The sequence below is a fragment of the Austrofundulus limnaeus genome, unplaced genomic scaffold, assembly GCF_001266775.1.
Source record: "Austrofundulus limnaeus strain Quisiro unplaced genomic scaffold, Austrofundulus_limnaeus-1.0 Scaffold3, whole genome shotgun sequence".
Taxonomy (NCBI): Eukaryota; Metazoa; Chordata; class Actinopteri; order Cyprinodontiformes; family Rivulidae; genus Austrofundulus; species Austrofundulus limnaeus.
The window spans coordinates 5906056-5921605 of NW_013952405.1; the positions used below are offsets into that span (position 1 = coordinate 5906056).

At 38.6% G+C, this 15550-nt stretch overlaps 2 protein-coding genes across 3 annotated transcripts in view; both read right to left on the reverse strand.

The window, feature by feature from the left end:
- galnt6 (UDP-N-acetyl-alpha-D-galactosamine:polypeptide N-acetylgalactosaminyltransferase 6 (GalNAc-T6)) overlaps positions 1 to 268 on the reverse strand; it is a 10100-nt gene extending 9832 nt beyond the window's left edge. The window contains exon 1 of the mRNA XM_014019353.1: positions 165 to 268. The gene's annotated coding sequence lies outside the window, so the exon portion shown is untranslated. The remainder of the gene's footprint in view (positions 1 to 164) is intronic.
- A 1884-nt stretch (positions 269 to 2152) lies between these two features.
- The window catches only part of LOC106525241 (adenylate cyclase type 6), a 44854-nt gene continuing 31456 nt past the window's right edge, over positions 2153 to 15550 (reverse strand). For both annotated transcript variants that reach the window (XM_014019400.1, XM_014019409.1), the window contains 17 exons: positions 15189 to 15347; positions 14974 to 15115; positions 14699 to 14827; positions 12086 to 12114; positions 11705 to 11852; positions 11497 to 11594; positions 11275 to 11362; positions 11040 to 11156; positions 9332 to 9481; positions 8244 to 8419; positions 8022 to 8054; positions 7907 to 7936; positions 7687 to 7819; positions 7053 to 7316; positions 5618 to 5822; positions 5309 to 5433; positions 2153 to 3813 (listed from right to left, as the gene is read on the reverse strand). In XM_014019400.1, the coding sequence (XP_013874854.1) occupies positions 3685 to 3813; positions 5309 to 5433; positions 5618 to 5822; positions 7053 to 7316; positions 7687 to 7819; positions 7907 to 7936; positions 8022 to 8054; positions 8244 to 8419; positions 9332 to 9481; positions 11040 to 11156; positions 11275 to 11362; positions 11497 to 11594; positions 11705 to 11852; positions 12086 to 12114; positions 14699 to 14827; positions 14974 to 15115; positions 15189 to 15347 (2155 nt within the window). In that variant the 3' untranslated portion in view covers positions 2153 to 3684. The remainder of the gene's footprint in view (positions 3814 to 5308; positions 5434 to 5617; positions 5823 to 7052; positions 7317 to 7686; positions 7820 to 7906; positions 7937 to 8021; positions 8055 to 8243; positions 8420 to 9331; positions 9482 to 11039; positions 11157 to 11274; positions 11363 to 11496; positions 11595 to 11704; positions 11853 to 12085; positions 12115 to 14698; positions 14828 to 14973; positions 15116 to 15188; positions 15348 to 15550) is intronic.

Consider the following 15550-nt stretch of genomic DNA (forward strand, 5'->3'; position numbering starts at 1 on the left):
TTTGTTTTGTTTTGTTTTTTTCTTTAGCTGAGAGAAACAACTTAACTTCATGTTTAGTACAAATCTCCGGAAGTCGATGATAATGAGTGTGTGTGTGTGTGTGTGTGTGTGTGTGTGTGTGTGTGTGTGTGTGTGTGTGTGTGAAAAGTTACAGAAATCCTTACCTGAAACTCAAAGGATGCTGTTGTCGCGCCACACCTGTCCTCTGCTCCTGTCCTGTCCGTCCCGCCAAAACCGACCCCGCGGTTCGGTTCTGCTCGTTCGCTCGGGCTCGCGCTGGAGGTAGTGGCATACCGTGACGGAACAACAGGTGCCATTAAAATCTAGATTTATGTTTAAAGTGAGTCCCCTGCTGGTCGTCGCGCGCGGCCCGAACTATTCATCACGTGAAGGCAGCCAATCAGAGAGAGGCAGCGAAGAAAAACACCATTTAGGGAACAAAACTTAACAGAAGTTGGATTTCTTGAGCGAGAAAGTTGTTTTTTAAATTTTTTTCAAATGTGTTTTTTTTTACATTTATGTGATGAGGTTTTTATACAGCTCTGTGCAAAAGTTTTAAACCACTAATAACTTCTTTATAGGCTACTTACCTTAGGAGCATCTTATACAACAGTCTTTTAAAGCTGGCAGTTTTTTTTATTTATTCATTTTAATTACTAGATGTTGAGCCCTTGTACCAGAGTTTAATACCATGTGCTCAAAAAGAAGGAAAGTGAAGAAGGAGTGGACCACCTAAAATCTATGATGAACAATTATTGGAAGAAAAAAAAATGAAATTATTATTAAATGAAAACAAAATCCTGTAACGCACATCACACTTCTGTTGTATGTTTAGTTTTGAGCTAAACCTTTTTTTGGGGAATCAATTTGCTCGCGTTAAAATATTATTTTTTTGTATTAACATTGGTATTTTTCAAAGATTTTAAAATAATTTTAGTTGTTTATGTTTTTATGACAAACATCCAATRACAGAGATATAAGACCGAAGACTCTAGGCCGATATAAAATATTTGTTTTGAAAATTTTCACACCTGTACAAAATATTTTTAACTTACCGAACTTCTACGACGTGATCACAATTTACATTTACCTATATTCACATATCACTCTATAAAAACAACACATTTCACTCATTAACCAATGAGGATATTGAGACCAACGGGGGGTACAGTCCACTTCAGCATGGTGGGGATCAGACCCTGGTTGACCCCRCTGGAAGATGCTCAAACCACAGTTCTACATTATCCCTGCAGTTTAAAAGCTGATTTGTGCCTGATTGATTGTCAGATCCGAGTCAATTGGCTTAAACAAAGAAAGAAAAGCAATTTCCCCTAAAATATTGTCAGGAATTAGAGAAGAGGTGAAAAAGCAAAGTCCAAAGAAAAGAAAAAATGGTTCTCAAAAATGCTTGAAGAAAAATAAATCAAAAACATTTTACAATCTTACAGGAAAGTCTGACTGCTTGGAAGCAAACTATATTAAAAAAAGAAAGATTTTTGCCCAGTATTGTAAATAAACTGAATACTTTCACAAACTTTTCTTGAACGTTTAGGTTTTTGACGTGCCATCAACTCTGGTCTGTTCTTAAAGCCACCAGGAAGATTCTTCATTTATTAGTAACGGATTTAAAAAATGCTCAAAGTCTTTAATTGATATTAATATTTCAATCTGTGCCAGAAAACCTATATTTCAATAAACTATTACATTTCCTGATGTAGTAAGTTTAACRTCCTGTTATCGGATAGAGTATGACACAGGAGCAGCTAAAACACCTGTGAATATAATGCAGCTCATGTCCCTGTGTCGTGTATCTATTGGAGTAACATTAGTCCATTTTTCGTCAGGGATTAGGGAGGAATTTATGTCACTTAATTAATGATCACCATGGAGTGCTGTAAGTGAACATAGCAATAACCTCATCAGAAATGCATTATTCATGCACAAGCAATTAAATACTCTCTCCAGTACCACCCGCTTGAAACTGTAGCCCGAGAACTGGGCGCAGCTCTCGGGTTGCTGTCACACGACACAGTCTTGATTGCAGGCTGCAGATTGACACGAGGGAGCACGAAAGCCAACTCAAGAGGAGGAAAGTGTTTTTTTTACATATTTTCATTTTTGTGTTTAAATGAATGGAAATCAAACACAGCAGTGCAAAAAAAAGAGACATTTATTGATTTCTTTTAATAAAGGAATATAAGTGAATCGATCATTGCACCCGTTGTTTTAAACGTTGATTGCAAATGTGTTTACTTGGCTTTTTCCTCTTTAAAAGGACAGAAACAAACAACGAAAATATGATTATCTGATCAGCATTTCAGAGCCTGGGACTATTCCTTTAGCAGATGAATAGTACAAAGTGTTTGACCTAAAAGCTTCTTTCAGTAGTGTGAACAAAAAAATCTTCATTATTGCATACATTCATTTAATCATWTAGCTTCAAACAAGTTTCTTGTGTTCGTCTACAAACTGGGGTCAAATACTGATAATGTTGTGAATGTTGGCCCATGAAGTACGCTGACGTTGGTGCTGAATATTATTATCAAAGGCAAATAGCAGACGGAGAGTCTGTGCACTTCATCTTCAGAGTCGTTCACTTCTAAACCCGATCTCCTCCAAAACGCAGCTTCTGTTTCATTTGGAATGAAGTCAGTCATAAATCACAGTCGGGCAAAGGCGCATAAAGGGACATAATCCTCTTAAAAACATYGTTCTGACTCAAAAAAAAAATTAGGAATGGACACACAGCTATGACGAATAAAACGTGCCTTCGCAGCAAAAACGTTTGGCAAGAAAGCAGATCATAAAAAAATCTCACAGTGAAAAGTTTCGGTAGGCCCCTTTACAGATCAGCACTCAGTAACATGTGCCCAAACACACATACAGAGCTCACACACACGTAAAATGCTTTATAACGAGTTTACAATCTCTGTTGAACACAACTCTTCCTTCTTCATTTTGCACTTCTTGATTTTTTTCCTCAAACTCTAAATCCATGGCAGAGAACGAGTGTTCGGTCGTACATTTGACCAAACTACAAACAGTCTTGTGGATGATCAGACTGGAAAGAACAAAGGGGAAAAAAAAGGCCCTGATAAGAAACACAAAAGTCCAAATCAAGGTTATTGTGTTTTCAGTCTGCATATCTGTGCGTTCTTCTCAATCAACAACAAAATGAGGAGTTCAACCCTGTCAATGACAAGACGTTACCGTGGCCTTTGCTCTTCAAAGAGGAATATTAGAGCTGAGTTTGTTGTACTCTTGAGCAGAATTATCAGTGTGATCCAAATCAATTGTTTGTTCTTTGGTTATTCTTCTCCATCACGATTCCTTGCATACATTTATTTCCCCCAAAAAAGACAGTTTTGTTTTGCTTTTTTTGTGACACAAAAATAAATAAAGGCTCCAGATGAAATAGTTGTACTATTGCTCCTTAACACAAGCATAGCCACTTCCATCCTAAGGCAACTGGGCTTCGTGATCTCTTGGACGGCTCGAGATAAAGCCTCGGGACGCGATCAACGACCTACGTGTGTGCATCTGAGAGAGGGTCAAGCGCGTGGACCCGTCTCTGTCGGCCTCGTCCCCCCGTCCCCGCTGTGTCTGAACTGTGCTCATCGTCAAGCTGAGCACTCGGTCTCATCAACGCAGTGGGAGTGCCCCCTCTGGTCGGTCGACACGTCGTTAACTACCCGGGGGGCCGCTGGTGAGGAAGTAGGTGGTCATCTCCCCCTTCCCCTTCACCTTGACGAGGCCGCGACAGTCCAGCTGGTATCCGTTGTTGGCCAACACGTGGTACAGGTCTGTGGTCACCTTGGATTGGACATTGGACACAAAGATTAGGAGATTTAACCCTGCTAAAGAACAGAACCAGCTTCACTCTCAACAATCTCCCTGAAGCGATATCACAGATTTTTACTACAATAACAAAATGGATAGTTCAAATCTTTTCAAAAGGAGGCACCTGATAAAAAAATTATAAACACTTAAGAAAACACAGTTTTGGTCTAATTAATTTCAGCTCAATAGAGACAAATTCAGACAAAAATCCAGTTATAAAMATTTCACAGGATTGTTTATACAATATTTTCTTTCCATTTTGGAATTTCGTAATTTTTAAAATCAAATTTTCTTCAAATGGATAATTTTAAACACTCAAAAAACATATAGTGGATATAAATAAAATTATTTCAACTAGTTCCACTCAACTTAAGTGCAAACATTTGTATGGTTTTATGCAGTTTCTAAACATAAAATAAGCAAAACATAAGACTTTACAAAAAACTTTGTTCAAATAAGTTTATGGTTTTAATAAAACGTTGAAGTCTTCTTTAATAAAACGTTCATTTTGTATTTTTTGAACGTTTGAATTGTTTATATTTTTAAAAAATGCATCAGTCTGTAGTGTCTTAATATGTTATCTTTATTTTTTTCCATACTCATCCAGATATAGAAAACACTAAAACCAAATTGCACTACACAGAACCTCAAATCTGTGTTTTAATTTGAAAATATTAAATATGGGGAAAAAAACTTAAGTACCTTTTAACAGACTTCAAAGCTACATATATTTACAAGACTTTAACAAAAAAGTAATAAGTCMCTTTGTTCTGAATATGATGGTATTTTAATTGGCAGTAACACTGAGTCTACTACAGATGGCAGCGTTGTTCTTCCTCATGTTTTATAAATCCATTCGGCCTGCATTGTGGAAAACTCAGATTTTAGAACATCTGCTAAATGTTTATGAATTGCATGATGATCACGTTGTGGTGGATGCATGGCCTCTGGAGGAAATTTAAATTTCGGTCTACACCCAAAAAAYCTTTAAAGCACAATTTCTGGAAGTGAACAGGACGTCTGGTACTAACAGGGAGTTTGACCTCTGCAGAGGAGATGTTTAAAAGGTTCAACGAGTATGTGATAAACTGTGAAACTTAAAGCAAAAACTCTGACGACTTTTTTTTTGGAGGAAACCTGCCTGAGCAAGGGTTGTTAACAACTGTTAATCAACAGCTAATGTAACAAAAATTCAGGCAAAAATGTTGTACAATGTGTTGTGCTCATAGTATGTGTCATGCTCAGCCACAAACTGGCTGAACTATATGTGTTTGTTAAGGTCACTCAGCTGAAGTGGCCATCTTAAATGTTGTTTACTCCAAAAGTTATTCTGTTTTATAAGTACATCCAATGAACATGTCTGCTGGTTAATGAAGCATTTCACTAAAAGTGCAGACAAATGATCACATACACAGTGACAAAGAAAAAAACTGTAACCCCCTTCGATGGTAGGTTAAAATCAAGATACCTGGATGTAGTCTGGTACTCCGGTGCTGTCCATTCGACTGGCCACATTGACTGTGTTTCCCCAGATGTCGTACTGTGGTTTCCTGGCTCCAATCACCCCGGCTACAACAGGCCCCATGTTCAATCCTGACAACAAACAGTGMAGCTGTGAGGCTTCAGTCATTTAAAGAAAACCACAACAACACGGTCTCTCTAAAAAAAAAAAAAGAACATCAGTCTAATTTGCCCATAGCTAACCCAACAAAGACTGTTCAGGGAAGAATTATCAGATAAAGTGTCCCGAACAGTTTCCTCCATCTTCCAGGCTTACCTATCTTCATCTGGAAGTTGTTGAAGGAATGCTCGTTGATGTATTTCATCTGCTCCCTGAGCCTCATGGCGTAGTCTGCCAGAGCCAGGATGTGCGACCGGCCCTCTCTGTCGTAGGTGGAGTCGTTGAGGCCGGAGGCTGCCATGTAGGTGGAGCCGATGGTTTTGATTTTCTCCAGCTGACGGAACCTCTCTTCACTAATGATCTAGAGACCATGCAATCAGCCACGCACAAGGAGAGAAAATGAGAGCAAGTGTAAGAACATCACACTCCAGCAGCATAAAGCAAGTCACGCTCCTGTTGTAATGTTTACATTTATTTCTTCAAGCAAATCCCTTCTGCATATTTTCTGCCATTTTAACCATTTATACTATATCAAAATGTTCAGCTTGATAAGTAATAGTGTGTGATGTAATTTGTTTTTGGAATTGTTAAGATTTTACAAAATATTTTACTTTAATTAAAATTTTAATTTCCATAGAAATACATCAGCATCCTTTGAATTCTTTCAAAAACATTGTTTTCTTTGAAATGTGCTTGTTATATTTTTGTCTTCTTATGATAGCTTTTAGCTACCAGTGTGCTACTATTAGCTACCCTTCTGCCATTTTTAGCTTTTGGCTATTCCTTTGCTACTTTGAGCTAACCTTTCTGATTTTTTGAGTTACTACAGTTTTTCTCATTTTACATTTAGCTACAGTTGTGTAAATTTTAATTACGGTTTTGCTGACTTTGCTATTTTAAACTTCTAGCTACTAGGGGTGGGATTCTTTTACTCTCTCACGATTTGATTCAATTCTGATTTTTGGGGCCACGAATCGATTCTAAATCGATTTTTCATTCAAAACTGATAATGTGAGCCCATTCGTCGTGTTCCCAAAGTGCTTCATCTTCATTTTGCAAACCTCGCTCACCTCGCTCATATCAAACTTAGACTCATTCAGTAAAAACCAAAATGAGCCCAACTCTTAACATTCAATGAAGACGGGGCCGTTGAATCTCTCTTTCCTCCAGTTTTGTAGTTTCCTCTTTGTTTTGGTGTTTTCTGCACCCCTACTAGATACTGATTTACTTTTTCAATATTTTGGCTACCGTTTTACTTCTTTAAGTTTTTAACTACCACTCTTCTCCTTTTAGCTTTTAGCTAGTTATGATAATTTTAGAAACAGTTCTGCTTGCATTTGTTTTGCCAGTTTTAGCTAATGTTTTGCAAATTTTAGCCTCAAGCTATGGTTTTGTCAGTTTTAGCTTCAGTTCTGATTGGTTTAAATATAACAACTCAGGTCGAGCTGCTTCATCAAATTTCAAGTCATTCAGCACTCAGTATTTACTTTGCATTTTTTCAGAAAATACGTCTTTTTCCTGGTTTCACTTCCCATCTCACACGGCTWATCTTATCAGTTTTCTCTCTCGCATTAGTTACCGAACATCGTACCTCGTCAAAGTCTGCGATGATCTCATTGAGCAGCCTCAGACACTCCACCCCTTCGTTGTTTGCCTCCAGCTCCACATAAAACTCTGAGAAGTTGCTGATGGAGGCGAACATGACGGCGACACACTCACACGACTGATAGTACAACTCGTCATTGAGACGCTCTTGTGCTAGAAAGTGGGCGGCGACATCTTTGGGCAGGATGTTGTGCAACAGACGGCGGTTGTACGCCTGCAGCTCCTCCATGTCCTCCTTCTCCTCTGTGGCCTTAGAGGAGACAAAAAAGTCACTCAGATTATTGGGAGGTCTTTGCGGTAGAGAAAGAACCTGGCCCATGTAGATCAGGTAGGTCATGTCTTTTGAAGGACGCAGCCACTGAATTTGGGCACAGACTATGTTTATTTCACTAGTTAATGGTTTAAAAACAGGCCTTTTTGTGACAAAAAAAACAGGTCACCCACAATTTTAGCTTACTATCTGTGCTGAGATATGTGTCAGCTATCTTAAATTGGATTGACTCCAAAAGTTTTTCAGATCTAATTATTGCTTTGAGAAAATTTCCTTAAAATATACCCAATGGTTCATCTGTTAGAAAAGATATTTAGTTTTTTTTTTCTTAATATTTGAAACACTTTACCTGCAGCTTCCAGAGGAAATCCAGGCGTGCAGTAGACTCCACCTGCTGGCCATGCAAGTAGAGAGCTAGAACAAAAACCATCAGGATTACGGGAATCATGACCTTTAGGGGTACTTTAGTCACATTCTCCAGGCTGAGAAGACAAAGAGTTATGAATCAGTGCATTTATTTGGTGCAAACAAATAAATGTCAGGATAAAAAACTAATGATAGCTCCCTACCACTGTTTTGCAGTTTCATTGAAACTAAGTCTGGAACAAAGACAAGAGAAAGTCAAACCTACTAATCACATGAACCATTTAAATAAAGTAGAACAAAACACAAGATACAACTTACTGTTGCAGCGAATCATTAACAGGTGATAATTGCCTGAGGAAAAAAATGAGAACATATTCAAAAATAGGACTTAACATTCACAAGTAGGTCTTTTACTTTCTAAACCTTGAAAAAGTAGGCCGTTTCCTACCTAAACCATAGCATAGAGACACCTAACTTAAGTATTAGGTTTGCATATTAGGACAAGAGTAAATCTGTGAGTGTTCTTGGCAGCGGACTTACAGCGTTTTGGCAGTGACCAGCAGGTCAGCGTTGTCAAACAGGGCCACCTGAGGCCACTCCACCAGCACGAGGAAGACGAGCTGAATGAGCAGCATCAGGGCCAGCTTCCCGATGCTGCTGATGTGGAGGAACACGGAGCAGGCCAGCAGGGTCAGCAGTACGCTGTAGCTGAAATACTGCAGCCAGGAAAAGACAGGGTTACAGTGATTCTTCTGTCAGTGCTGATGCAGCGTTCACACTAATGTTTTTAGGTTTAAAGTTTCTTCCAAACCACTTCTGCACACTGTGTGCTGTTTTAATCATTCATATGCCGATACATTTGACTCAATCAGGGATAGTGTGCTTAGACTTTTAGTGTTTGGACTTCATCTATTTTTGTCTAAGGAAGTTCTTTTAAGCTTTTAACTACCGTCTTACTCATTGTAATCTTTTGCTACAATTTTTGCTAATATTGGTAGTTTTGCTGATTTTAGCTTTAAGCTACATTTTTAATTATTTTAGCCTTTTGCTAATTAAAGCTGTTTGCTAATTACAGCTGTGTGCTACAACTCAGCAACATTTTTTTTGCTTCTGTTTTGCTCAATCTAGCCACTGATTTGGTATTTAAGGCATTAAGCTACGGTTTTGCAAATTGTATCTTTCAGCAACAGTTTTGCTAGTTTTAGCTTTGTTATGGTGTTGCTGATGCTGCTTTTAGCTCTAGTTACACTGATCTTAGCTTTAAACTACAGTTTTAATTATTTTAGCAATTTGTTGATAATAGCTCTTTGCTAATTATAGCTGTTTGCTACAACTTAGCGATATTTTTCTTTAATCTTTTTTGTTTTTGTTCTACAAATTTTAGCCACTTTGACAAATTGTATCTTTCAACAACAGTTTTGCTAGTTTTAGCTTTTTGTTCTGGTGCTGCTGATTTTAGCTTTAAGCTATTGTTTTGCTGATATAAGTATCCCTTCTGCTTATTTTAACTTGAACGATTTAGTTACCATTCAACTGTCACATCAAATACAGTTTTTTTATTTTTGTTCCAACATATGTTTCACTGGGCAAACAGAAATACTAAAAATGCAAACAAGTGGAGGACCGACCTCTGGGAAATGACACGGCCGAGTCTGACTGGAACACAGAGTCAAACCATCCTCAGCTGTTTTGGTCAGGTTGTGAAGCAGGCAAAGAGTCGCTGTGCTGTTCAGGTTTTTTGTCACGCAGTTCTCCAGTTTCTCTCTGCTGCAGGCAAACTGTCAGGAAATAAAAAATCAGTATGTAGAATCACTGAATGTATGTTAAATGCTGATTTACCGTATCTTTCAAAGTCAACCCTATTCAGCCAAGCAACCTTAGCAAACAAAAAGGCTAAAACTCAGCCAGCTTAACAGATATCCAGTAAAAACTTGATGTGGTAGCAGCTGAGCATCATTCACAACAGCTACTCTGAGTGCAAATACATGTTGCAAGATCTCACAATATTGCACAAGACTGTGTATCATTTATAAAGTTTGACCAAAACTGCTACATGCATCCTTTCAAGGAATAGGCCTTTCATTTAACTGTTTCAATCTGATAAAGCAGCAGCACTAAAAACTATTAAAGGGTACTCGTATTAGGCAGCTTTTACACCACACATAGAAGAACACAAAACTGTTGATAAACATGAAATATTCATGACAATTAAAATAGACAAATATTTTCTTCAGGGCTGTCTTTCACATTCAGTTTACGGATTAGTGAGGAGGGGAGGCTCTGTGGTTTGGGGGTTCCCATAAGAGCATCACATGTGTGGCCCAAAATAACAACTGACCTCATCTGATAAACTGGAACCAAACAGGCGACAGCCTGGTCTGCACTGTTTGTCAGAGTCATTTTAGATACAACTGGCAGTGTGGAAAGTTAAGAACAAAACTTTTCTGTAAATGCACTTTTTGTGTCTGAATATGCTGTAAAAAAGGTGTTTTTGGCAATAAAGCTGGGGTCTGCAACCTTTACAATCAAAAGAGGCATTTCTCCCATTAAATACAATTTGTTCAGAGGAACAAACCAGCTTAAAAGAAAAACAACAGAACTCAGTACGCTGCAAGAAATCAATAATAAACCCTACTAAAATTCTAGGTTTCTAACTAAAAAGACCAGATAAAGCTTTAAGTTTGCTCTGCCTGACTTAAACAGTGACAGATATTCACTGTCAACTTCCATTTTCCTGCAACATGTAGGGAATATTTGTGTTTTCCAGTTAGGCTCTCCAGCATCACTTTTTATTATTACAGTAAGCTAATTTTATGGATTAGGATTTCTGATTGAACAATTTGGTGCATTTTGAGCAGAAAATATGTTTTCATGTGTAACTAAAGCAGCAAGTCTTATTAAAAGTAATGTCAGAACAGAGAGCCCCGCTCCGTTAAACTTGCTCTATATAATAACTGTCTGAAAAAAATCTGTATACGTTAGGTTAACTATGATAACAAAGCATATGTGCCGGGTTTGAGCCCTGGAGAGTTATTGCCCGATTTAATTCCTGGCTACAGTGATATCTTATGAAATTAAACCCAGATGCCTGTAATCCCCCATGGGAAACGGTTCTGGTTTTAAAGCCAAAATAATTCAGAATTTCTTCAAATTAAAAAAAAGGTGGGGGATCAGCAACATGTGCAGGGAGAAAAAATGTGAAAGAACAAACAAAATATAACACAGAAGGTTCGTTTTTCACAATTCATGCCGTGGAACATCTTGAAACAACATGTTCGTGTGAAACAACTGCTTCCTATGTTCCAAAACCACTAAACAAAGATCTCTGTTGCCTACCATGTTAGCAAAGGAAGAGATGAAGAGGAGGAGGATGGTGAAGACGCCCACCAGTGTGCTGTTTGATCGGGACTGGATTATTTTCTTGGTAAGAGTCTGAAAGGCAGCTGGGAAGCGCTTCAGCACAGAAAACAAGAAGATCATTATGAGTGATGCTGGACATGTAATAAGCACCCTTATCTGGAAAAATCTGCCAGAGGGAACCATGTAAGTGCCGAAGGGCTTTGTTCCTTACTTTAATGCAGGAATAGATGGAACAGATAAAAAGGATGTTGGCGAGGATGATGAAGATGCTGATGTAAAGACCGAGCATAAGTGGTGTTCTGTGGAAGAGAAGAAAGGAGGCTCGTTAGGATGTACAGCCCTCGTTAACTCCTCCCAAACGAATCTAAAACACATTTCCTGACCGCAATTCAGTGCAAACTCAGAGAGACAACTTTCTGGACGCATCACTTACTTTGGGAAAATGATTATCTGAATGAAACAAATGAAAAAGAAGACACCGAGAGTGCAGGCCACGTATCCTCCCAAACGATCGTCAACCTTTTTGGAATACTGAGAAATACAAAGTTTTTTTAAAAAAAGACGGCATCACGGTTAGTCTCAATTAAAAAAACACCAAAATTTCATAACTATGCAGAGTTTTTCCTTCATCAAACATGAACCTTTTTCTCGAGGTCGGGTTTCTGAAAGGTGAGCCAAAACTTCTTGACGTGATCCTTCCTCAGCTGGTCGATGCTGCGCGCGTCGATAGCCCGCTTGAGGAACTCGTCCACCTCATCCTCTGGATTCGAAGTCTCCTGAACACAGCGGCTATGAGAGACACAGAACAGGTCACTTTGAGTTTGGTCAGGAACTGCAGGATGGAGGTTGTGACAGGCAGGAAGACTCAGGGCTAATCTGRTATTAGTGCTGTGTGGGCTTTGACTAAATAAAATTAACAGCAGGCTCCAAAGTGAAAGATCTACAGTGACAGTCTGCCAGACAACCTCTAATAACAACTGTGAGCTGCCCCTATTAACAAAAACTGGGGTTGAAATACTCACTTTTCTTTGCTGGAYGCTGCTTCGATGCCCTGAGAAGAAAACAAAAAAACAGAGAGCATAAATCCCAAAACATGTTGGAGGAGAAAAAAAAAGAGAAGGGGAATTTGTTATTGTGCCGTTAAGAGTAAAACTGAAAAATAGACAATGTCTGAGACATCTGCACAGTTAATCCCCGTGAGCCAGACTGATGTTTTAATTAATGCTTGGAGGCTTCAAATTACACCCTCATTGCCCCCAGGGCTCAAACCCTCTGAGATGGAAAGGACAGAGGAGAAGGCGGAGAGGAGAAAGAATGCAGGAAATAAAAGGAAATGAGACTTCAAGCTTAGGAAGAGAGAGAGAGAGAGAGAGAGAGAGAGAGAGAGAGAGAGAGAGAGAAACGGGGTAAAGTGAGGAAAAATGAAGGATCAGAAAAATATCTTGCAGCTGCAGCTTCAACCAGGTTAAACATGATGAACCAGGAGTCCCTCTGAGCCCCGCTGTGACTCCTGACGGTTTGAACTAAACAAATCAATGACTCTCCTCACATTTCCATTGTCCCTRATTGTCTAGTGCTGCAGGCTCTGAGGACATGTGGACATGTTTGGTGCTCAGATTCATTTTAAACAGAGTGCTGTCTAAAATCAGTCTGATGATGTCGTTAAAAGATGATTTCATGATGCCTGGAATAAATTTCTCAAATACCTCAAACTTACAGACGATCCAATAATAAACTGATGCCACAGATAAGTCCAGTTTATTTATTTATTTTAGCCCTTCAAAGTATTTGCATCTCAAATATTTGTTGTAGATTTGAAAACAGTATATAAATATGTTTGTTCATTTTTTTTACTTTTTGCATTTCACTTTATGCATTTTCAGATTTTTCTTGTCATTTTGGATTGGTATTTCTCTATTAATTAATTAATTAATTAATTGCCCCTTCATTCAACTGACACATTATTGTCTCTTTTTTATTATATATTTTTAAAAATGTTTGTGTAAAAGTCTGTATGTTTGAAAATTGTCATTACTTTCATGGTGTTAAGTCTTTTAGTTCAGTTTTGTTTTGAACTGTTGCATAATTGTTGATGTTTATGCTTATTGTGTTATAAATAAATAAATAAATAAATAAATAAATAAATAAATAAATAAATAAATAAACATAATCAGTCTGAAGGTATTTTACCAAACATTCACCTGTAAGAAAAGATAAGTCAGTGATGTCAGAATTGATAACATCACTGAAATGATGAGACGTGTTGTTATCATCACACACGAGATGCACCCAAGTGGAGCAGATATTTACGCAGCCGGGGAGCAGTTAGGGATTAGACGTCTTGCTCAAGGACACCGCAACATGAGAGGGAAATCGAACCTGTGACTTTTTGATCTCAAGACGACAGTCTCACCACTGCACCAAGTTAATGTTAAAATTTGATTCAAACAACAAAAAAGATTGGTAGATTTCAGAATATATGGGAGAAAAACAAGACAAACAGGCTGAGCCACATTTTTAACATGATAACATTCTACATACAAAAACAATGCTAACGTTGCTGAGCAGGGATGTTTTCTGTTATTATCATCATCATCATTAGCGTGTTTGCTTGTTAAAATATGCTTATCTGACAAGTCTTATTATATCTGCACATATAGTAGATATAAAAAATGTTAAATTTTTTAAAAAGGTCTGAGAAGTAAAGTCAATGTCGGCTTTAAGGTGTAACCACTCAAATAAAATAGTGAGTCTACACATTTTTTTGGCAACACAATAGTATGCATTTGACTAAATTTATTCTAAATCTTTTAAAACTAATCATACAGTTCAGCAGATATTAGATGTAGAGAAAGAAAATACTTATATTTTCTTTAAATATCAACCTTTAGCTTCACTTTTAAGTCTAAATATGGTCACTTTTCCCACCAAGTACTGTCCGTGGTAATAACACCAGGCTCTAAAACGTGTTCAAAAATTGTGGCTGAGAGGATGAAAATTCCTAAGAGCATGAAAATTTTTAAAAAGCTTGACTGAGAAGTAGGGATGGTATTAGTGTGGAATGTGAAAAGTAGCGAACAACGTTTGATTAAATAAAAACAACCTTCTTGTTGAAATCTTACAGAAGAAAAATGGCGTTTTAATGATCATAAATGTAGATGAGTTCAACGCAGTCTAAAATTAGACGGCGATATCAAGGCCTAAATAAGGGCTATAGTTCAACTCAACATTAATATTGGGTCTATTGCTCAATAAATCCTGTCAACCTACAGGGTGGAACTAACATTGTTTGTATGTATCTCCACTCACAAACCAAAAGTTCAGCTCCTGACAGAAGATMTTCAGTGTATCCTCCCCTTTATAACACAACATGCAATAACAGCATCTCTGTGCCAAATTAACATGTAACTGACCTGTGAAAAAATTATGAGTGTTAGATTTTTCTTCTAGTGTACTGGATTCCACAAGCTCTCTGACTTTATGACCATAAAAGACAAATATTGTCTATTAGGAGCTGCTGAACCAAATAAAACTATATTTAGATTATATTACAGATAGTGGCGAGGATGGCACAGGAAAACAAGTATAAAAGTGAAGAAGATGCCCTGCACTGTCTTACTGTAAGTGTTTCTCACCATCTTCTTATAGACTTTAGACTCCTTTGTTCTGGAGAATGTTCGATCAGACGCCCATCGCGGCATCAGTCCTTCTGCAGAATTGGTGCGTTCTCGCTGCAACTTGTCCAATATGGCTTTTTCTTCTTTCTGAAAGGGGAAAATAAACACCACAAATACACTTCTCTAAGCCAGGTGACAAGCTATTTTACGGTGTGTGTGAAATCTGGCGCTTATGTGACATTTTCAAGTGGGTCAGGCAGACAATCAGGAACACATTCGACCGTGCCAGCTACCCTTTTCTGGGTGCAGCCGAGCACCAGGAAGGTTTCAATGTTGTTCTCCTTCAGGTAAGCGTTCCGCTCCCCTCCAAACCCCGGCTCTACTTCATAGTCTCCGTTGAGGTACTGCAGCGTGGCTTTGGTGATGTGGATGCGTCTGCACAAACAGAAGTYGGCGCCTGTCAGAGGAAACTTCAATGCAGGAGCAGGCGGAACGGGGAGGTACTCACCCCGCTTTGCCCCCGGCTTCCATTTGGTTGGCAAGCGTCACGTCGTTCGACCAGACGTCRAACTGCCACTTGCGCAGGCCCAGCACGCCGCAGTGAACGCGCCCACTGTGGATGCCCACCCGCATGTTCACATTAACACCTGTCACTTCTCTTACCAGCCTGCGAACACAACAAACACACACTAGTCAGAATAACTCACACTCAGCTTCACAGCAGCAATCTGTGAGGCAGTCCTGACAAGATATTTACGAGGGACCTTTTCAGAAAAAGGCTTTATTTTTGTGTGTGTGTGTGTGTGTGTGTGTGTGTGTGTGTGTGTGTGTGTGTGAGTCTCACCATGGCTTTGCACCAGAGACACCTCC